The sequence below is a fragment of the Mirounga angustirostris genome, unplaced genomic scaffold, assembly GCF_029215605.1.
Source record: "Mirounga angustirostris isolate CCGP_5_RB_7025 unplaced genomic scaffold, mMirAng1.0.hap1 SCAF_15, whole genome shotgun sequence".
NCBI classification, from domain to species: Eukaryota; Metazoa; Chordata; class Mammalia; order Carnivora; family Phocidae; genus Mirounga; species Mirounga angustirostris.
This window is the reverse complement of record NW_026991723.1, coordinates 71336137-71358197: the sequence shown is the minus strand read 5'-3', so window position 1 is coordinate 71358197 and position 22061 is coordinate 71336137. Positions and strand designations below refer to the sequence as shown.

At 46.1% G+C, this 22061-nt stretch overlaps 1 protein-coding gene across 9 annotated transcripts in view; it reads right to left on the bottom strand.

Moving 5' to 3' along the window:
• PALM2AKAP2 (PALM2 and AKAP2 fusion) overlaps positions 1 to 22061 on the bottom strand; it is a 330921-nt gene that overhangs the window by 20773 nt on the left and 288087 nt on the right. For 8 of the 9 annotated variants that reach the window (XM_045882883.3, XM_054509339.2, XM_045882884.3 and 5 more), the window contains one exon: positions 10276 to 12691. In XM_045882883.3, the coding sequence (XP_045738839.1) occupies positions 10276 to 12691 (2416 nt within the window). Of the gene's footprint in view, positions 1 to 10275; positions 12692 to 12778; positions 12803 to 22061 lie in introns of those variants that run through there. The other variant, XM_045882887.3, reaches the window with a different exon arrangement.

The window sequence follows — 22061 nt, the reverse complement described above, 5'->3', positions numbered from 1 at the left end:
GGTAGCAGTTAGGATTATGAGTCACTTTTATTTTTATCTTTATTCCTTGTTTTCTATTTTTTTTCCTACAATAAGCATGAATTAATTTAAAAATATAAAAACAGAAAAAAAATCTTTTAGATATTATCAGCCATGCTGAGAAAAGTAGATAAAGCTGCCTGCTTTAACCTCCATGGACGAGGCAATCCACAAGCCTTTCCATCTCACCGAGGAGCTGACACGTCTGCAGGGCCTCTGACCTACAGCCGTACTCGCAGGCTGTAGGTCTGCAAGGTGGACTAAGGAGTAGAGGGGGCAGCTACATCTCGCTCCAAATTAGTAAACGCTGTGTCCCGTCATGAGTGGAAGACTAAAAAACTTGACTTTGTGTTTCCTGTTTCTGTTTCATAAAGAAACTATTATTATAAATAACTATTATTATAAATCGTTAAACCAGTTTCTGGCCGGGAGACAGAAAGCCATGCCTTGGCTGCACTTTTGGATTTTCCAGGCAAGAAGGATTTCCCTTGGGCATCTGTGATGGGCTGTGCTGCCCGGGGGCTGCAGACAGAAGAACCAGGAACCCGAGCAAGGGGCGCACGTCCTGGGAACACACAGCTGTCAGCACCCCTGAGAGCCCAAATCCTCCTTCTGTAGGAACAAGGCTAACTTCTAACAGGCCAAGAACATGGGTTCTAAAAGTTCAGAAAATTATTTGGACCGAACACTATGATTTGGGTGATTATTATATTCCATATCTACTGTATCGGAGTTCTTAAATCAAAGATGCTTTGTTTCGGGGGCATCTGGGTGGCTCAGTCGTTAAGCGTCTGCCTTCGGCTCGGGTCATGATCCCAGGGCTCTGGGATCGAGCCCCACATCAGGCTCCCTCCTCCACGGGAAGCCTGTTTCTCCCTCTCTCACCCCCCCTGCTTGTGTTCCCTCTCTCGCTGTGTCTCTCTCTATCAAATAAATAAAATCTTTAAAAAAAAAAAAAAAGATGCTTTGTTTCTACGTTTCTCAAAAGAAAAGAAAAAGCCGTCACCCACTCTTACTTAAAAACCGAACCGAACCGAACAAAGACGCCCACTAGATGCCATGCCTTGGCCAGGCCTCCTTCAATGACCTCCTTTCTTCACGCAGCATGGGGATAAGATTGCAAACATCTAAGAGTCAAGTCACAAGTCCCCAGAAAGAAGTGAGCTCACAGACTTGTATTTTCTTTCTTTTTTTTTTTTAAAGATTTTATTTATTCATTTGAGATACAGAGATACAGAGAGAGAGAGAGAGAGAGAGAGAGAGCATGAGCAGGGAGAGAGGCAGAGGGAGAGGGAGAAGCAGACTCCCCGTTGAGCAGGGAGCCCGATGCGGGGCTCGATCCCAGGACGCTGAAGGCAGACACTTAACCATCTGAGCTACCCAGGTGCCCCCACAGACTTGTATTTTCAATTTCATTTCCTCCCAGTAAAAAGGAATATCCTGCCTGTCAGATCCAGAGCACAGGTGCTTGTGGGGTTCCAGCTGTGACCCACATACCAAGAGCTGGTCCCTGATCCTTTCATCTCTTTTTCTGAAGGCCGCAGCAGTGGGAAAATGCAATGACACGAATTTTCCGATCGTAAGCCTAGCTCAGACATGAGAAATAGCCCTGTCTGGCGAAACAAGCCTGAGAAATTTCCAAATATTATTCCTTAAAGGTCGGGGTGTTAGATGAGTTGCTGATATGGGGTATTCCCCTATGAACAGGACTGGAAGGTAAAACCCCTAGAAGGAAAGAACTCTGCTTCTCTAGGGGAAGCAGAGTTTAAGACCAAAAAAGCAAAAAATTTAGTTAAAACAGGAAGAATGAAAATCATGGCAAGTAGCAATTCCCCCACCAAGATCTTTTCTTTGCTGAAAGCATTTCCACAAACATGGTGGGTCCGACTGTGTGACAATTACCACCCCTCCCCCTGACAAAGGGAAAGAAAAAAGGAAACATTTTTATGAACTTGCCATTTGATTGTTATCTAACACACTTTGTTTTTTGAAATCACAGCTGACTATGGAAAACTAATTCCTGAACTCAGATTTTATAAGTGAGGCTTTAGTTTTAATGAAGTAAACATGAAAATAACACCAGCTGGGAATAGAAAGAGAGTTTATAATGCATGTTTTGACATTTATTTTAGGTTCACAGTAGCTATAGAAGAGCAACCTCATAAGTAATTCTGTAAGGTTTTCTAGGCCTTTTCTTAAAACATAACAGTAACTATAATAACCACAAAACAGTAACTCTTTGGGAGAGCCTTCTGTGTCCTGGGCACGGTTCTAATTTATTGTTGAGGTTGGTACTAGCTTATTCCCATTTTACTGGCGAGGAAACGGAGGTTTACAGAGGTGAAGTAAGTCGGTCACACAGTTAGCAAGCAGGGGAATCAGGATTTGAACTTTAGATATAAATCCAGAGAAGTGATGGTCACATGTAGGCACCTATTTTCCCTTGACTAGTTTTTTTTCTAGAAGGTATGAATTTATATTTGAGAAGTAAAGACAGGCTGGAAATACCTGTGAGGTCAGACGCACACAGGTTTTGGGAAACCTTTGAAGTTTACAGGGAAAGTCATGAGAAATAAAATATCATGACATGAAATACAGTATGTATTCTTTGGTGCTTGAATGGCATGTCTTACACACTCCCCACCACCGCCCCTAGTTGATCACCCCTTAAGGAGTAGCTTATTCACAAAGATCAAATGGATCCGAAATACCAGTCTCCTGTGGGAAGTAACAGCAAGTCATGATGGCTGGTAAGAGACGTAGTCATATCCTGACCGGACTCCAGCAATCACAGGGGACATCCTGCTCCCATGCCTGGCTTTGATTAGCTCATATTTCTTACCGGGGGTAGAGCAGGGATCTTACAAGAATTAGGTCCTTTGATTCATCTTTTCTTTCTCAGCTCAAGATGACATCTTTTTTGGCATGCGGTGGAGTCTTGAGTTTTTGGAAGCCGCTCTCCTAACTTGGATCATGGAGCAGCCACCCATTGGGGTCAAAGGTAAGCAGCAAGGGCACCATGAGGTGGCCCCAGAAAGGCTAGGGCACCTTGAGAGGCAACCCAGACTCTCTGGATATGTCAGAAGACCAGCACAAAGAGCAGTGACAGCAGAACGTGCTTACAGAAGGGAACTATACTCATGGAAATGTAGTGGCCTTTCTAAAGTTCTTCCCAGAAGCCATACCCCATAGACTTTGCATGGAAGGAAGACAGGAGTCCCTATCTTCTCAGGAACGAGGCTGACAGGTTTAACCATGGCAGGTGTTCTTTTCAAACCCTGAAGGAGAATGTCCAAAAAAGAACTTTGAATTCTGTAATTTGAAAAGCCCTGCTTTTCATCACATACACTCGCCCCTTGCCAAACACTCCTTCAATCTAGCCTTTTCTTGACCATTCCTTCCCAAATGGCATGCCTTTTTAAAAATGAACATACTTAGGGCACCTGAGTGGCCCAGTCGGTGAAGTGCCCGACTCTTGATCTCAGCTCAGGTCATGATCTCAAGGTCATGAGACAGAGCCCCCCATGTCGGGCTCTGCACTTAGCATGGAGACTGCTTGAGATTCTCTCTCTCGCCCTCTGTCCCTCCCCCACCTGTGTGCTCTAAATAAATAAATAAATAATAAAAAATCTTTAAAAGGGTGAACATATTTGCTGGATTCAGATGAAGTAAAAACACAGGGAGCTTTTGGTCCAAGGCAAAGGATCAAACTTGAGCAAACGAGAACAGGAGAAAGCAGTCACAGTGCTCAACAACTACCAATAAACACAGCTGGCTTTGACCCCACTCCACCAAACATGTTTGGTTAATGGAATGAACACTTACTCCTGCTCGTCCTCAAACTAAGAAACTGATTCTTTGAGTACCCAATTCTTCCAAAGATTTCAGGGAATGGGCCTGTTTCTGGAATGGATGATTGTGTTTCTTTTGGGGAATGAACTTTCAGCAAGAACTCACGGGAACCATCAGGCTAGAGAGCTGACACAGACTATGCTCGTCCCCTCTGCCATCTGCTCAGCTCTTGGAACAGCACCAGCAATTTTGCCTATTGTAATCTGGAGCATTGGCGTTAAGTTCTGGAACCACTCGGGGTCACTAGGGCAGCACTGCCTCATGGCCTCTGGTAGCAAACGCATTCACCCAGACCACCGTGAGCAGAGGATTTCAGAGCTATAATGGTTCCAAAAAGCAGGGGACAGGAAGGACCCAAGACAATGCAGGGGTCAGGTCTGATACTGGGAGAAGGTGGGAGGAGATTGAGCTCAATCACTGTCGGTTGGAGAGCGGAGCTGTTACTACACCTTGTAGACCTCCAGGGCAGAGGGGCAGGCTCTGCAGAGGACAAGAAAGGGTATAGAAAGAATACGGACTTCGGAATCAAATGAGCCTGAGTTTGAACGTGGCTCTGCCACTTCCTGGCTGAGTGACCTCAGGCAGGTTACTTAATCTCTCTGGATGCTGGTATTAATTCTTTGAAAAGGGAATAATATTATAGGTCCATGATCTCTTATGTCTAGTTTCAAAATCCAAACAAAGCTCTGAAAACCAAGCCATAACCTATTTGGCAACAAAGCCTGGCAAGATCTGGCATGAGGCTCTTCTTAGGCTTTATTTATCCTACTTAATGTAACTAAGTCTTCCTAAGTTTTATAGAAGAAATCTAATTTCTTGATAGGGGGTTGCTCCAGACCCAACTGGGTGGGTTAAGTAATAGTATATGCCTTGCATTGCTTTTCTAAATAACAGTTTATACACTTTATGGCTTTTCTGAAATCAGAAAAATTCTGAATATTTCTGGCCTCGGGTAATTTGTATTACATCTTAGAAGATTGACAGGAGGATTAAATAAGCAAATGAAAAATGAGAAAATGTGTGTAAAATAACTAGTATGGTACACTCTTTAAGGTCTTGGTAACCCGTAGGAATCATGATACTAGGCTTGTGTCACCAGAGAATGTTCAGAGAAATATGGTAGTAGACAGAACGCTCTGCAAGATGTTCCACATTAAGCCTTAGTACTTTCACAAGGCCAGCTGGACCCCTGTAGCTTGTACAATCTGTGCCTACCTGCAGGAAAGGGAAGCACTGTATACCCCTGAAGGAGAACCTTCTCTCACATGGGCCTGTGACAGAATCTTTCCACCAGTTGCTAAGACAAGGTCTTTTGTGGAGCATTGAGGGCATCTCAAGTGAGACTTGGCCTCATCCAGCTCTAATTTTGCATGGAATAAGCCATCAAGCTCTCCTTCATGAATATTGTGCTGACATAAATATTTTCTCCTGTCCAGGACTTTGTGATATTTGAAGATAATGAAGTGAAAAGAAAAAAGACCCCGTCACTAATCTTTATAATAACGTAATGGTCACCTCATCCGCAATCTTAATTCAAACTGACAGTAGAAGTTGAAACTCCTTGGAAATTTCATCTTTATAAGATGTATAGCTATCACATCTTTCCACATATTAAAAGACATGAACAGACGCTCCACGTTATGGAACTCAATATCCACACCTTCTGCTTTACCACTCCCCATAACGTCTCACTGGGCAAATTATCTGACTTGGTAGATCAGTTCAACATCTGGCATGAAAACGGAAACTATTTTTAAAAACTAAAGTAATCACCACCTAACTAGCTGGGTTTCTCTGACATGCCTAGAACCTGGAAGTGAAACCAGGATGTCTAATAATAGACAACAAGCACTAAAGTGAGAACCGTCTGTTGACAGCTTTAATATGAAAAGATATTTGAGAAGATCTAAATCATAACTTCAATCAAAAGTTTGAGTTTTCCTCCCAAACTTGATCCTCAAGAGTGTCTGCACCCGGATTGCAGGTTGCACCTTCAAGTTAGGCTAGGGCACCTGCTGGAATGCCTCCTTTCTTCTCTATTTTTGAGGACTATCAACAGAAGGCACATATGTGCGCACTCTTGGGGATATGGCCTCTCACACGGCACACGGCCTTTGTCAAGATGGCAACATGCCGTCAGAAGTTCTTGTACACAGGAAGAGCTCAATAAAAGCTGGTGGAATGGACTCATTAAAGCAGCTCTTCATTGTCTGGCTCCAAACCAACTTTCTTTCATTTTGTTTTAAATCTATTCCTTTAACCCACCCTAACCTAATTTAAGTACCTCAAACATAAGTTCTCTCTTCCTTTTTGGGCCTCCTTAGGTGTCCTCCCTTCTCAAGAAACAATTGCCCCCCACCCCCAAACCCAACTTCTACTCCTTCAGTTCAAAAGTTGGATGGTAGTATCCTAAGAAAGGAAGACTTCACGTATACCCCCAATGAGGTGATCTTCCTTGATGTGGGCTCCTGTAAGTTTTCATGCTTCTCTGCCATGAAATTGCCATCTTTGTCTGATGTTGTTTCTCTCATTGAACTGTAAGTTCCCCGAGGGCAGGAACTGCATCTGCCTTGCTCACCCCTGTATGAGCAAAAGTCACACAGACCCTATTTAAGTGAAACTTCTTCCTTTAAAATCACATAAGAGCCAACAAGATAAAATTTCCAAAATAATTTTCCTAATACCTTGCTTTTGAGAATGACAGCATCCTTTTAAAAATCTCGTCTTCATCTTTGAAAGGCAAGGAAACTAAAAGCAAAAACAAGTTGTCTTTTCAACACCTGGGGAATGGTTGGGAGAATCAGCAGATCTGTGTTTCCCTATGACATCTTGGCTCTCAGTGGATTCTACTTCCCTTAGGTTTTAGGATTCCAGCATGTTTCCAGCATGATCTCCACCAGAGGAGAAGTTAAAAATTGTATTTTTCATCACCTAATATCGAATCACCAACCTGAGTCATGCAACAAACAGGCTGAATCCCCTCTTCTGGTGGGAGATGTGGAGTATTGCAGCAGGAACTTAGCATCATCTCCATTCACAAAACCAAAGTTGGAGCAAGCAGTTTCAACCCTGGCTATGAATCGTCCAGTTTGGCTGCTCAGAGTGATGTGTCAGCCTCCTCCCTGATTACGAACTTGGAGGCTGGCTAGCCAAGCAATTCGCCAAACATTTCCAGGCATGGATAGAAAGAAAATTACATTTTGTATGCAGTTGTTGTTTTTTTTCCCCCCAATCCATGTTGTAATTCTGGGAAGCCCTGCCACCTACTTTAAATGTTCTAGAGATAAACATGAAGGAACGAGGTGCACAAGCGTCATTATCATGACTACGTTCAGTGCAACAGTTAGACCACTGCAGTACACAGACCTGCCTGGATGAATTACCGTGCAGAATCAATCCTCTGGGAGGGGGTATGGGGGAGGATATTAGCATTAGCATAGAGGGAAGTGCTGGGAAAATCAGGCCTGGGCTGCTGGGATGCTGAGGGCAAACACAGAACCCTGTCTTATTTTAAGCCTGGTGGGGAAGCCCGAGAGACCACAGCAGGTCAGGGAATAGGGGAAAGTGTTGAAATGTTTTATTTTTGTTCACATGCTAGAAATAAAGGAGGGGAGCAATACAGTGGGAGTTTCAATTAAGAGGTAGAGTAAAGAAAACTGAAAATACTCACTGAGCATGTGCACTTTAAGGAAGGTTTTATAATGAGATAATGTAAAGGGAGGCTTAGGCATGTAGGGCCAGCTATAACTGGTAGGAGAGACATGGTATCCACCTTCCATGTGGGCAGAAGTTGCTAAGATGCCTGAAGAAACTTCCTCCATTAGACTTTGAGTTCCTATGCAGGACTTTTAGAGTCATTAACTTGTCAAGTAGGCTTCTTAGACTGGGCTGAATTCAAGTGGTATGAAAGCTTTTTCTAGGATACTATATAGAATGCCCACTGGCATCTCTGTGCCAAGCTAGCCCACAAGAATTTAAAGTGAACTTGACAACTAAGGATCTTTGGGCAAAGCCAACCAGTCTCTCTAAAGCACACCCACACACAAAATGCCCTTGAGAGTTTTCTTTGCCTCACCCAGCTGGCCATTGCCCTGTGACATACAGGAATTAAAAATCATATCAAGAAAGTCACCATGCTTTTCCTCTTTCTCCTCGCTTTCTTTTTTTCATGAACAATTCAGTCCAAAAGCCATTAGGGAGGGGCTCAACAAGATGGTATCTGCAGTGGGGGTGGGAGGAGTCAGTGATCACAGGACCACAGTGTGCTGGAGCCACAGCAGGGTGGGTGGGGAAGAGTGGTGATCCAGCACATGGTACTGGAGCCGAAGATGGGTAAGGAAAATAGGAGATTGGTTACATAAGGTGAGGAAGGGATTGATCAAATAATAAATATATTGAAGGTAGTAGGAAAGAGGCATTTTGTTGTTAGGAAGGTTACAAATATGGAGAGAATATGAACCCCATGGTACTAGATTAGAATTAAAGGTATCAAGGTAAGCTCATGATTTTCAAGATAGGTAGGTAGGTAGATGGACAGATAGACAGACAGATGGAATCTGTGTATATTCTCTAATTCTGTTTGTTGAGAGTGCCTGGGAGCAGTGACAATCCAATAGCAATGAGCACACCAAGCTCCCAGATGAGATGAGACTGGAACATCTTGTGGTGTCAGAAAGTGAGGACATGCCCAGAGAACAATGAGGACATGTCAAAAGGACGCTGAAGTTAGCTTGAAAGGGCTCCCATAAGCTATATCTAAACAAATTAAGAATAAAAGTAATAGAAATGGATTCTAACCCATTGAATATAATAGGAATCCACAAGACTACACTGACATAAACAGATAAATGAATAAAGTTTGATGAGGAGTGGGATAAAGATTACATAGTACCAAAGTAACTCCCCAGAGAATATTTATTACTTACAAAGGACACAATAATTTTACTGTAAAAGCCTGTCAGATATTCCCTCAAACAAGTGATCAAAATTAATATCATGTGAAAAAAGTCAGTATCTGTCCCTGTAAGGGACACCTGATTGGATATAGTGAGAAGAATATAGCAATATTTTTGTGGTATTCCTACCAAAGATGCATAACCTAAATGTACTCATGTGAAAGCATAGACAAACCCAAACTGAGGGACATTCCGTAAAATTGGGCATGATGGAGCATCATGTTGGCAATTTACCCTCAAGTGGTTCAGAATAAAAGATATTTGTACTATACCTGGGAACTTTTCTTTAGGTTGAGATTATTTCAAATCTAAATATTTATAATCAAAAGAATTACCCTGAGTCACTGTAGATTTGATGGAAGCCAAGTGTCAGATGGGATTAAGATCTGGGTAAACCAAGTCAAACGCCAGCAATTATATGTTAGGATAATGCTTTTTAGATGGTTTCCAGTGAAAGAAGTTTTCCCCTCAGTCCGTCATGAGCCAATACTTTTAAAAAACACAAAATTCCACACTTGGATTTGAGGACAATATCAAACTGCAACAAGAATTGTCAAATGCTTGCTCTCAATGTCTGTACTGATTCTCAGTGTGGACCTGGAACAAACAGTCCATGGACTAGCCCAGACCACACTTCGAGCAGCACTTCTCCACATTAGGATGTGTGGCGCTCAGACTGCCATCACATCCAAATGGGAAATGAAAACAACTGGTCACACTGTTAATCCATAATGGTAGCAACATTAATTACCACCATAATTAACATCAACCATTTATACAAAGCATTCAAGAAAGGGACTGCCCAGGCAATGGGAAGGGACTAAAGTAGTCAATTTCTCCAAATGTGTCATAGGGCAAGAATGAATGAGACCATCCCTGATTCCAAAGCAATTGCATTGTGATGACTAAAAGGAAGACAAATCCAATCATACAGAAGAGGGACAAAAACATCTTCTATGGGTCAATCTGCACCGGGTCATGACTGTCATTGTTAGAAAGGGATCTCGCATTTAGAAGGGGTTAGCAGAGCACATCCCCCAAATCAGATGGGTTTGATTTAACCACAGATACTAAGGGTCCAAGCCAGTCCACATGCAGGCTCACTCTGCCAGGGTCCACGCCACACACGGCCCCTCCCTCAGCCAGAGGCAGCCCTTTCAAATAGAAGAGAACAATTCTCTACTAAAGCAAACCCAGAGCAGAACAACGAGGAAGAAGCAATTGTACCCTCAGGGAAATGGCACACCATCCAGGCCCAGGGTTCTTCTAGGGGACATTCGGACCTCAGTTGTCTGTCCCTGGATGGACGCGAAAACCCTCGTTACCAGTGCCCCCCCCCCGCCCCGTCACTAATCCTAGCCACACACAGAGGAGGCTCCACAAAGACTCACATAAGCTGGAGTCACCCTTTCTGTCCACAGCATCTGTCTTTGGCGCGTGGTTGGCTTACCTGGCGCGGTTTTGTAGCATGATGTTCGGGAGGGCAGCGACGGGGCATTCTTTGCCCTGGGGCTCTGGGTACTCTGCAAGACTTGTCTCTGCCTCTTCAGCTCCTCTTCCCTTTCCTGGGCTGCTCGGATCTCTTCCTCGATCATGGACAAAGTCCGCTGCTTCCTGGACCTCAGCTTGAAGGGCCCAACCATCACATCGGACTCCTGAGTGGCCAGGAGCGAGGCTGTGCTTCTCAGCTCAGCTGCCTCCGAGTACTTGCTGAAATAGCTCCCTTCGGGCCTGGTCTCCTCCATGTTTACCGGGCCACTGGGCTGCACTGCAGGCGTCGGCTGGGAGGGCTCCCTTTCCCTGAGTGCCCTGTCTTCGGCAGGCAGAATCTTTGGTAACACCTCCCTTTTCTCCTGAACAGGAGAGGACACCTGGGGTGGCTCAAACGTGCTCTGAGGCTTCTCTGAGCCGGGAGCCCCAGTTCCGGCTTCCTCTAGAGTTGCTCCAGGTCGCTGCTGCTCTGTCCCACCCTGGCTGGTTTCGGACACGGCTCTATCCACTTGCTCGGCTATGGCTTGTTGAATGGCATTCTGCACCAGGAGACCAGCCTGATATTCCAAGGGGTCATCAACCGAGGGCGAGTCTCCCAGTGTGGACGAAGGGGAATAGAAACCGTGATCACTAAATGACTTGGAGACGCCTTCTCCCCGGCCCTCGGAAGGGTTGTCAGTTTGCGGAGTCTGGGGCAGAGAAAAATCGGCCAGTGAGTTTTCCTGGAGGGCATTGGTGGTCTCATTGGATGCCCCGCTGTCACTGATGTTGTCCATGCTAAAATCATTGGACAGGGTCTCCAGGACAGTGGTATCCTGGGACCTCACTGACAGTTCATCCAAACCAGAGTCAAGCTCCTCTTGGGTCAGAGAGACATTGACTGACCTGGAAAACTGATCCAAGATCCCAGGGTCGTCATCCTTGACCACAGTGAGGACGGCCCGGGCACTGGTAAACTCCCCGTCCTCTGCCCACAGTTTGGATAAGGGCCCGCGTTTGGAAGTCTCATTGTAGGGCCCTTCCTTCCCCTGAGGGGCCGTGCTGCCCTGGCTTCCCCCCGAAGACTGGCTCTCCAGGGCACAGCCGGCTTTCTGCCCCTTGGCTGCTGATGCACCCCCGTCTTCCGGTGGCCCCCCGATGGAAGCTGGTCTCGAGACGGTCGGTGGCTTGTCTGAGTTGATTGACCCTAGAGGCCTGTAAAAGGGCTTGATAGAGAAGAGCCTGGGTGTACTCTGGCCCTTGGCCACTGCTGGCCTGGAACTCTCCATGAGCTGGAACTGCTTGCGCGCGGCGGAGAAGTCGATCTGCTCGGTGACGACGTCCTCCTTTGCGTGCTCGCTCGCGCCGGCGTGCTCGCTCGCGCCGGCGTGCTCGCTCGCGGCGGCAGGGGCCGCGCACAGCTGCGGGGGGAGGGGCTGCCGCGGCGCCGGCCCCTGCTCCCGCTGCGCTCTTCTCTCCTTGCGCTCCTTGTACTTCTTGTGCGACTCCAGAGACTCCTCGTCCAGCTGCTCCTCCGTGGTTTTGGCCTGGGGAGGATTCCACCATTTTGCCGCAATGCCAGGATTCTTTTTCACCGCCTGACTCCGGATGAGCTCTCTCCTTTCCTTTTCCAGCTCCAGCATCTCTTCCGAAGGCCTCACCTTCCTGACACAGTACTGTTCCTTCTCGTTCTCGTCGTCCTCAAAGAGCTTGGAGGGCTTCTTGTCCTCGTGGAAGGCACGCAGCTCAAACTTGGCCGCCTTCTTCAGCGTGGTGAGCGTGAGCTCCCCGTCGCGGCCCGAGCACCGCGAGCTGGTGGAGGAGCTGGGGCTCGCGGGGGCCTGCGGGCTGTCCCCCAGCAGGTCTCGGGGCTGGGCGGGGGAGTGGCCATTGGCTTTTCCGCCCTCTGCCATGGCCTCAGAGTAGCTGGTACTGAGCTCAGTGTGAGGAGGGGCCTGTCTACCTGCTGCCCTCTCCGGGGGGTCCGGCTGGACGGCTGCGTGGCCGGGTGGGCTTGGGCCACCCCCCACGATGGCTGCACCCGGCTCCGGGGACGATGTACCGTTGTAAGTTCCGTCCACAGCAGAATCACAGCAGCTGGCCTCCAGCACCTCGTCTAGATAGCGGATCTCTCTGGCCACATCCTTATCCAGAGCTTCATGGTGATCACCCAGGAGGCCATTGTGGGGGGGTGAGTAGAAAGGGGAGGAGTGGTCCATGGAATGTGGGGTACAGGTGATTCCGGGAACACTTTTACATTCCGCAACAGAGACCTCAATTTCCATGTTTTTGTGGTCTGGGGGAAGGGAGCTGGTTGCAGGCTCCGAGGGGCTGGCACTGCCTTTGTCTCGCTGGTTTTTTAGCCGGATATCATCCTCAGAAAGCTGGGGAGGCTTCTGGAATAAAGAGACAACCAAAGTCAGAGTTAGATACTAATAAATCTCTTTTGGAGGTGAACCCTGAGAAATTAGTTGGTAACTCACTGGAAGGAAAACTGAAACGATGACAAGTTCTTCGGACCTGAGATTTCCCTCTGGTAATTCTTCACGTATTCATTTTGCTGTGCTGATTCATACCTAAACCTCTCCATGTTACAGATTCGGTTTTGTTTACTGGGTGTCCGGAGAACTTTCCATAAATGCTAATCCCATTTTTAAATTTCAACGTAGGGGCGCCTGGGTGGCTCAGTTGGTTAAGCGACTGCCTTCGGCTCAGGTCATGATCCTGGAGTCCGCGGATCGAGTCCCGCAACAGGCTCCCTGCTCAGCGGGGAGTCTGCTTCTCCCTCTGACCCTCTCCCCTCCCATGCGCTCTCTCTCCCAAATAAATTTAAAAAAATTAATAAATCTCAATGTAAATTAAGATTCAGATCATTTGAAGACACTGTTCAAATATCTTCTAAAGTAGAAGAGATTATATAGCAATTATACCAGAATTACTACTACTATTGCAGAAATGTAATAGGACTATTTGTGTGTCCCCAACTATAATAAGATGGTCCCTTTGCATGAGCAATTCTTCTTGAAAACATGATTCTCTGCCAGATGTAATGCAATTATTCTGGAGACAAGAAACTTCTTGGAAAATTTTTCCAAAATAAAATACTGGAAAACAGTAGATCCCTTCCAAGGCCACTTAACAGCTACAGTGCCCCATCACTATGGCTCTTAATTCAGCATGTGCATAAACACCATAACCAAAGCCACTGACTGCACAGTTCTGTTCTCTGGGACTACATCAAAACAATACTCCTTAGGTTAAGGAGTGAGGGTTGCTTTGAAAAGTTAGTGACGAGTGGCTCCTCTCTGGTTCCTAAAATGTTCTCTATGTGATGGTTCCAGTCTTACTGTTAAAAAAGAAAAACCACATCTTAATGTTTTGAAATAAATCCTACTTTCCCACCAATTACCAATCCCATGTAATTTTGTTATTTGGCATTAGTAAAATTAATTTTCAAATTCTAGGATGATATCTTTTTTCATACCCAAGGACTCTGGTTTATCTCAGATAATTGAGTGGTAAATTGTGAGGTTTAGGGGCGCCTGGGTGGCTCAGTCATTAAGCGTCTGCCTTCGGCTTGGGTCGTGATCCTGGGGTCCTGGGATCGGGCCCCACACTGGGTTTCCTGCTCCGCAGGAAGCCTGCTTCTCCCTCTTCCACTCCCCCTGCTTGTGTTCCCTTTCTCACTGTCTCTCTCTCTGTCAAAAAATAAATAAAACCTTTGAAAAAAAAATTGTGAGGTTAATTAGTGAGTGTTCCTCAAGGATTTCACGGACACCTTGGTCAAGTTTGTCTTCCTCTCTCAAGTCCATAGTGTGCCTCATATTATTGACATACTTCCACGCAAAACTGCAAGATGGCATCGTTTTCATTTGTGTCCATAATAAACGATTTGAAAATCTTAGAACATAATGTTAAAACACCACCTTAGGATGATTCTCGGGGGATTCGTTTCAGAATCCCTCCAAGGAAGGTGCATAATTACAGATTTGTTCATGAGACCTAGAACAACATGGGAATTCACCCTATGTGCTCTGTACTGCTGTCAGAATGCTGAAAAATTCTCATGGTTTTCCATGAACTAGAAGGTTCTCCATGAACTAGAGGTTTCCTTCACTCTGCATTGTTTACATTCCCCTCTAGACTTAATCCAATATGTTCCTTCTTCAGTCATAGGCAACAATAACAACTATTCCTTTGTCAACACTTTCTGGTCTTGGATGACCTTCCTGTCTAGCTCTGGTCTTTGTCCAACTCTGGTACTTTAATATCATTAATATTTATAACACTAATATCTTTATTTTATTTTTTTACCATCATTAACTAGTGTTCTTTTATCTTTAGAATGAACTCAAAGACGTTTTTACTGCCTTTTAAAAACATTAACTAGACTTCCTTTTGGTAAGGCAATTGCCAGTGACTTCCAGGTCATTAAGAATTACAGAAAATTTGAATGCCTGAAACTTACAGGCTGCCGTTCAATTTCAAATAAACCTAGGTCAAAATTAGCCCACTCCTGTGGAAAGCTATTACTGGAATAAACATCAACAAAAAGAGATACGAGGCACTGCTACTGTGAGAATCAGATTATCTGTGACCCTCCCACTCTGGCTTCATTTGGCCAATGACTTACTGCTAACATTCTTTATGGGAATAAGTAGAGCTTTTCTTATATCCTTTTTGGTTTGGGGGAAAAAGGTAAGAAAATGGTAGGAAGCTGTTGGAACTGAATTATGGTTGAAAATCACTGCCCTCCTGAAACATAAAATACTTCAGTTGACATAAGAGGAAAGAGGGCAATGTAACAGTAAAGGAAGCTAAAAGGCAAATAATTCATTCTATACTTCATTTAGTCATTCATCCATTCATTAAACACGCAGGAAGCTTGTTTTGTAGGGTCATAATGAGATTAGCAGCAACCATAAGCTCCAGGAGACAACACTTTTTTCTTAACAAAAATTGGACTTCCTAGGAAGCCGTAAGTCTATTTTGGAGTTTATTTACTCTAGTCAGGAGGAGTGAAAAACTTGCCTACATGATCTCCTGTTGCTAATCACAGAGACAGGAGGTCCTGAGTCCACCTCCACAGCACGGCCCATGAGCACCTTGTCTCTTTTTCCTGGGTGCTTCAGGTCCAGTGTTGGGTGATGGACAAGCAGATGCCCTATCAGCCTTTTTTCTCTTTTAGAACTTAAAAATTCTACCAAGTCTTTCCAAGGCATATTTTCTGAAGTAGCAAGTGTTCCAATTCAAAATTTTAAAAGTCTGAGAACAGCATCTGACAATACATTTTTGCCGTGTCCAAAAAAACTACCATTAGCTCTTTGAATCAGATATGATGAGTCTCGTTCCTTGAATGCCTTCTATGATGTGTCAAACCAAGATTTTAAAAATGCGAATTACTGGATAAAAGTCAGAGTTTGGAGTCCCAGTGTAATTTGAGACGATTCCGTTCCAATACACTTGTTTAAAAAATTGAGACACTGGAGGGTATAAACAGGAAACGGCTCTCTCTGCTTCCTGTTACTTACAACGGGGCTCCTCCCACTTCTTTCCACAAATTCAGGAAATTTTTCTTGATACTCCATTCCATCTACTTCAGGGAGTAGCAGCTCTACGCTCTAATCAGGGTAGAAGTAATGAAAGAGATAAGGCTGCATTACTGATTCACCATCAGGCATCAGAGGTCCTGAGTTTTTGTAAGCAAAGTTAGGCAACAATTATAACAAAAGAGCAAATTCCTGAGTTCTGTTCTCAACAGGATGAATTTACCTTCCTGAAAGAGGGCCTGATGCAATCAAAGCCACCAGTAAGTACACCAGGTAAATGGAAGTGGGCCGGAAAGTCCACAGCACGGATTTGGCAGGAATCTGGGCTTGGTGTCATTAAATGATGTTTTGCTTAAGCCAACAAATGCTCATTGCTCCCTTTGAAGATTAGAAAGACTAGAATTTTCTCCATGCTTCAGATAAGATGAACCTGATTCCTGATTCGGATAAAATGCACATTCATTAAATGAACTGGAAAGTCCTTTCTGAAATAAACCATGCCCCAATGCAAAAAAAAAAAGATATAAATGAACCATCAGGGGTGCCTGGCTGCCTCAGTATGTAGAGCATACAACTCTTGATCTTGGGGCCTGGGGTCCTGAGTTCAAGCCCCACACTGGGCGTAGAGCTTACTTAAAAAAAAAAAAAAAAAAGAACCACCAAACTGGATTTTGAAAGGGTGCTAAGAGACTGAAGGGAAATCCTTGGATTCCCCCTGCTAACCCTCCAGGTGGAGCCCTAACTGCATGACGAGTATTACCTGCCAACCTACTGGCTTCCTGGAATAGCTAATAGCCAGTCAGGATGTCTACTATTTACTTTAAAATATGTGGACAGAGACAATATAATACAGCTGTGTGTGTCTGAATTAGTTTAAATTCTATTCAGGGACAGACAGCCGTCCTAACTGGGAATATATACTCCGAGAGTGGTCAACCAGGATCTAATCAGAAATTCCAGGCTCTGTAGGTGGCGTCCTTCCTGGGTGGGCTAGCACTCTTTAACTCCCATGGCCCCCTGAGGCTTAGCTAATTGGCATAATTAAGGTGAGAAACGGGTTTTCATCAGTGAAATTAGTGGCTTGTCAATTAGCATAATAAACGTTAGAAATCGGTGAAATTGGTGGTGTTCAAATTTGCGGATTAGAGATGTTCTCTGGCCTTTCCTGAATAGGATTTACGACAGAGTGAGCACCATGGCTTGTGTACCCTTAGGGATGGTGATGGAGCCCGAAAACCAAACAGCCCTTTCCGCAGCCTTTGGTTCAGAGGAGTTTGGTTGTTAAACGACTACTATACAGCAAGGGAATCCTGCCTTTTTAAAACTGCCACATCTATCTTCATGCAAAGTGAGGTTGGGAGCGTCTAGAATCTTCCGGAGCTGAGGTTTCTTTGAGGTTAAAGACAGTAGGTTTTATGCCTACTTTTGCAAAGGTTTATTTAATAACTATCTGTATGAGTGCCAGAACTTGGTCCAAGACCTGCTTTTATTATAACCTGGTAGCCCGGTTGTGTCTCAAGCTGCCACTATTTACAAAATCGCGTTTAATAGTTATGCAAAGCAAATTATATGGGTTAATTTACAACAAGGGGGCCCGTGTCTCCTGTGAAAGTTCTGCCAGACCCTATGCAAGACAATCATGGGACTCCTCTTGGAAGAATAGAACTCCTTTGTAAGCAGGACTCATACCAAGATCTTTCAAATCTGTTTTAGGAATTTGATTAGATAATGTGTTTAAAAGTACTACATAGTGGGGTGTGAGTGGCTCAGTCAGTTAATCGTCCCACTTGATTTCGGCTCAGGTCATGATCTCAGGGTTGTGAGATCAAGCTTGTGTCGGGCTCCGTGCTTGGCAGGGAGTCTGCTTGAGATTCTCTCTCTCCCTCTGCCCATCCCCCACCTCATGCGTGTGTGTGTGTGTGTGTGTGTGTGCGCGCGTGCGTGCGCGCGCACTCTCTCTCTCAAATGAAATAAGTAAATAAATGTTTTTAAAAAGTCCTATGCAGGGTCGCCTGGGTGGCTCAGTTGGTTAAGCGACTGCCTTCGGCTCAGGTCATGATCCTGGAGTCCCGGGATCGAGTCCCGCATCGGGCTCCCTGCTCAGCGAGGAGACTGCTTCTCCCTCTAACCCTCCACCCGTAATGTACTCTCTCTCTCTCTCATTCTCACTCTCTCAAATAAATAAATAAATCTTAAAAAAAAAAAAAGTACTATGTAAACTGCAAAGTGTTTAATGCAAATGTTCCTTATTATTAAGCAATTTTACACTGAAGTGTAAATGACCAATATTAAATTCTCTCTGGGAGCTGGTTGACTTTCTTGGAGGAGGAGTGGGGGGGTGATGATGAAGCTTTGATTTTGAGAGGAAATCAACATGAGGCGTTTAGAGGGGAAAGGCCCAGCAAGGCTAAAAGTCAGACCTAACCTCCCTAATCTTTTCCTACCCCAGGTCCTCAAAAGTTATTTTTAGCTAAAGCTCAGCACAACTGGAAGATGCATTTGCTGCTGCAATAAACAGAATAACTGCATAAAACAATTGTTCCTGTCTCTAAAAGTCAAAATCTGAGGATGCAGTTGAATGGACAGTCAAGAACCACACCCCCTTTCACTGTGGACACAGTGTTCACAGTGCACATGCATATACACTCCCAGCTGATACTGGTAACAGGGCCCTTTGGCATGCAGGAAAGGCAGAGTTTTCTACTTTCATTTTACAACTTTAGAACATGAGGTTTAGAGAAACTGAAAGATTTTTCCCAAGATCACCTGACTAGGAAGTGGCACAGCCAGGATTTGAAAGCCAGTTCTTCAGTCTCTCCCCATACCTCAAAAGTATTCTCAGTGACAGCAGGCTTCCAAAATGCCTAGCGATAGGTTAAGAAGGGTGAATAGTTTTTATTAAAGAGTATCTACTTGGCTTTCTGGTCAACATTTTGCACACTTGCATCTCTAGAAGTGATGTGAGACTCATAATTTGGCTCCAGAAGTCAGAGACCCCTCTCCCATCTTTATCCAGAACAGAACAGAGACAGACTTCCTGGAGACTGAGTTTCCACTTCCTACCTTCTGCTCTACCCACAGGGCCCTCCAGTTAGAAATGAGGGTACTGACTTCCTGCTCAGTCTGGGAATTTTACCTTTCGAGCTGGCTGGCCTCTAAAGGAGAGTCCTCCGCTTCCTCCAGCAACAATCCAGGGGCAAAAGATTAAGATCCCACATCCCAGGCATTGCAATGGACACCACACATTAAAGCTGCAACTCCTTCCCAACAACACAGGTAAGATTCTAGAAGACCGTTTTTAATTTGCACAGAAAACACCTCAGGGTCCTGACACCTGCCCCGCTGGGTGATGGACGGCAGTGTGCTCTTTCTTCCCACGGTATCTGGGTCAGTGGCTGGGCGCATGGTGAGCAGAAAGAACTTGCAAGAGGTACGTTTTCCTTAGCAGATCTGTCTGGGCCCAGGGGGACACCGGGAAGGTATCCTTTTTTTTTTTTTTAAAGATTTATTTATTTATTTATTTGACAGAGACAGAGATAGCGAGAGCAGGAACACAAGCAGCGAGAGTGGGAGAGGGAGAGCAGGCTTCCCGCCGAGGAGGGAGCCCGATGTGGGACTCGATCCCAGGACCCTGGGATCATGACCCGAGCCGAAGGCAGACGCTTAACGACTGAGCCACCCAGGCGCCCCGGGAAGGTATCCTTTTTTACAAGGGCAAGCAAGAAGCTGAAGCTTCCACTCCGCTTTCAAGGCTGGTTGTGTTCACAGCTTCCCCACCACCCTCAGGCTGTTACCTCTTGACAAGCCTGTTACCAGCTGTGACCTCCCGGGCTCCTAGCCTAAATGCACAGTGTGACCCAAATCACTCACACCTCAGGCGCCCGCTGCACCACCAGCTTTCTACTCTGAATAACCCAGCTTACTTCCTACAAAGGCCATGATAGTCAAATTAGAAACACTCTTCCCCAGATACTAGGTGACCTGATCCTTTAATCCAGTTATTTTTAAGTTCCACCAAAAATACAAACTCATTCTTGGCCTAGGAACAGAGGCGTGGCTATAAAATAAAACTTCCGCATAGCTGTGCAACCAGAGAGCATCTCCGTTTTCCTTTCTTACCCTTGTTCTCTCTCTCACCTAAGTCGAGTTCTGACTACACAGGACACGACAGCTGTCACGGCAGAGCACTGGTTCTGTGGTCTGTGTAGTGGAACCATCTAGAATGCTTCTTACAGGACTCCACTTCCTGGCTATAGTTTCTGTCACAAAGGTAAATGGAAGGAGGGGATGCATCCCGGGTAAGGGAGCCTGCCAAGACACCTGCAAGGTGCCCACATGAGTCTCCTGAACTTGATCCGACTTAGAGGCACCGGGGTGGAGCTATGGGCTGGAGATCTGGGGCAGAGGACTCCCCAGGCTGAGGGAACCCCAGGGGTGTAGGAGGGGAGCCCAGGGGCCGAGGGAGGTCAAAGTGCAAGGATAAGCATGCCCTGAGTACCTACAGAGTGGCAAGCCCTGGGCTGGGGCCACGGGGTGGGGGGTGGGGGCGGGGAGGCCCCCTGCGCTCTGAGGTGGCCCCTACTCAGCAGCAAGGAGTGCGCGGCCTTGGAGGGAGAGAGTTCCAGTTCCCATAAAGAGAGCAAAAAGCACCAGGCAGAGGAAGTGCTCAGTGGAAAGAAAATCCCAGCCCTGTTCAACAGCACAAACTGGGCTGGCTAGAAAGAGTTTGTGGAGAAAGCTGAGAGCACCCGAGTTCCTCATCTGCTGGCCTGCAGCTCCTCGGGCCCTCCCTGCTGAAGATGGCAGGCTCGGGCCGGCTGGAGAAAGTGCGGGGACTTTGAGTGGGCCCCTTCCACCCACCGCTGTGAGGGAACAGAGAATGGGAACGTCTGAGAACGCCTTGCTTCCTTCCTTGGTTTGCCTTTGGGCCTCTGGGCCAGGAAGCGGAGGGGAGAGGCCATCACCCGGGGCACATTCCAGGCCCAGGCAGCCTTTCGTCTTCCGCCCCCTCGCAGAGCTCCTTCCGGCCTGGAGGACCAGGGGCCTGTGTTGATTATGGGAAGCCAGAAGCCTTACCACTCCCCGAGAAGGACCCCTTCCTGGTTGATGGAAACAGGCCAGACTTAAAGCCCCTAAGCTCTCCTGGGCAGTGGCAGGCTAAATTTAGGGCGGGCGGGCTCAGGGTTAACGCTGTGACCCCCGATAAAGGGAGCGAACACTCACAACGGCTCTCGGACTGTCTGCCATGACGCATTACGGCCGAATGCGACTGGGACAGCTCTAAAAAGATGTTCCTGCTCCCGCAGGCCCAGCCTTTCTTTCTGAGAACTGCCAAGGCATCACCACTAAGCAATTCTCTCTGGCTTAGGGTACAGACACAGGCTTGAAGAGGAGATGAAAATACTCTGGAAACTCCCTTCGCTGGGGACAAAGGATGTCTTGGCTCACACTTCTGTTCAAGGAAAGTGGGCCCTTTATAACATAATGGAGTCTCCCCAGGACCACAGCCTGCCCTATTAATAGCATCCCCTTCACCCAGCCGCAAAGTCACCGACTGGCTCAGATGTCAGGCTACACATCTGGAAAATGTCAAGGTGTTGTTTGATTAACACATTTATAACTTGGGCTTTCCATGAAAGCAACTGAAGATGTGGGGGGCGGGACGCGGCAGGCAGGGGGATTGGAGGGAGGGAGGAAGCCGTTTCCTTTTCTACAGCCACTGGTGAAAGGCTTGCTTCTTTCAGCTGCGTGGAGATCCATTCCCTACAGGAGTGACTGAGAATGGTAGGGGAGGCTTCAGGATTGCTCCTAACTCAGGAGAGAGGCCTCCTTTCCGCTCCAAGAAGGTCAAGGTTCACTTCCTCCTCAAAGTAACAAACTCCGCGCTCTGTCAAGGAGTCCTCAGATGCTCTTCTCCCCAAAAGCCTTTTTCACCAGGAGGTGATTTTTACAGGGCAGTCCCCACCTCCAGAATAAACCAAGATCAAGGCCCCAGAGGGAACTTTGGCTGCTCCAGCAGGCAGAAATTTCTAGGGTAACTAATTCTGCTGAAAGCAAACACAGGGCTAGCTTTAGTTCTTTATAACTCAGCTGTGTCCCTCTTGGTTTTAAAATAGTTCAGGATCTTGGGTTCTTGCCTGGCCAACCACTAACAGCAGAGAGCAAAAGCTGAGCACCACTGTGGACCCAGCACAAACCCACGATGTTGAGGCTGAGA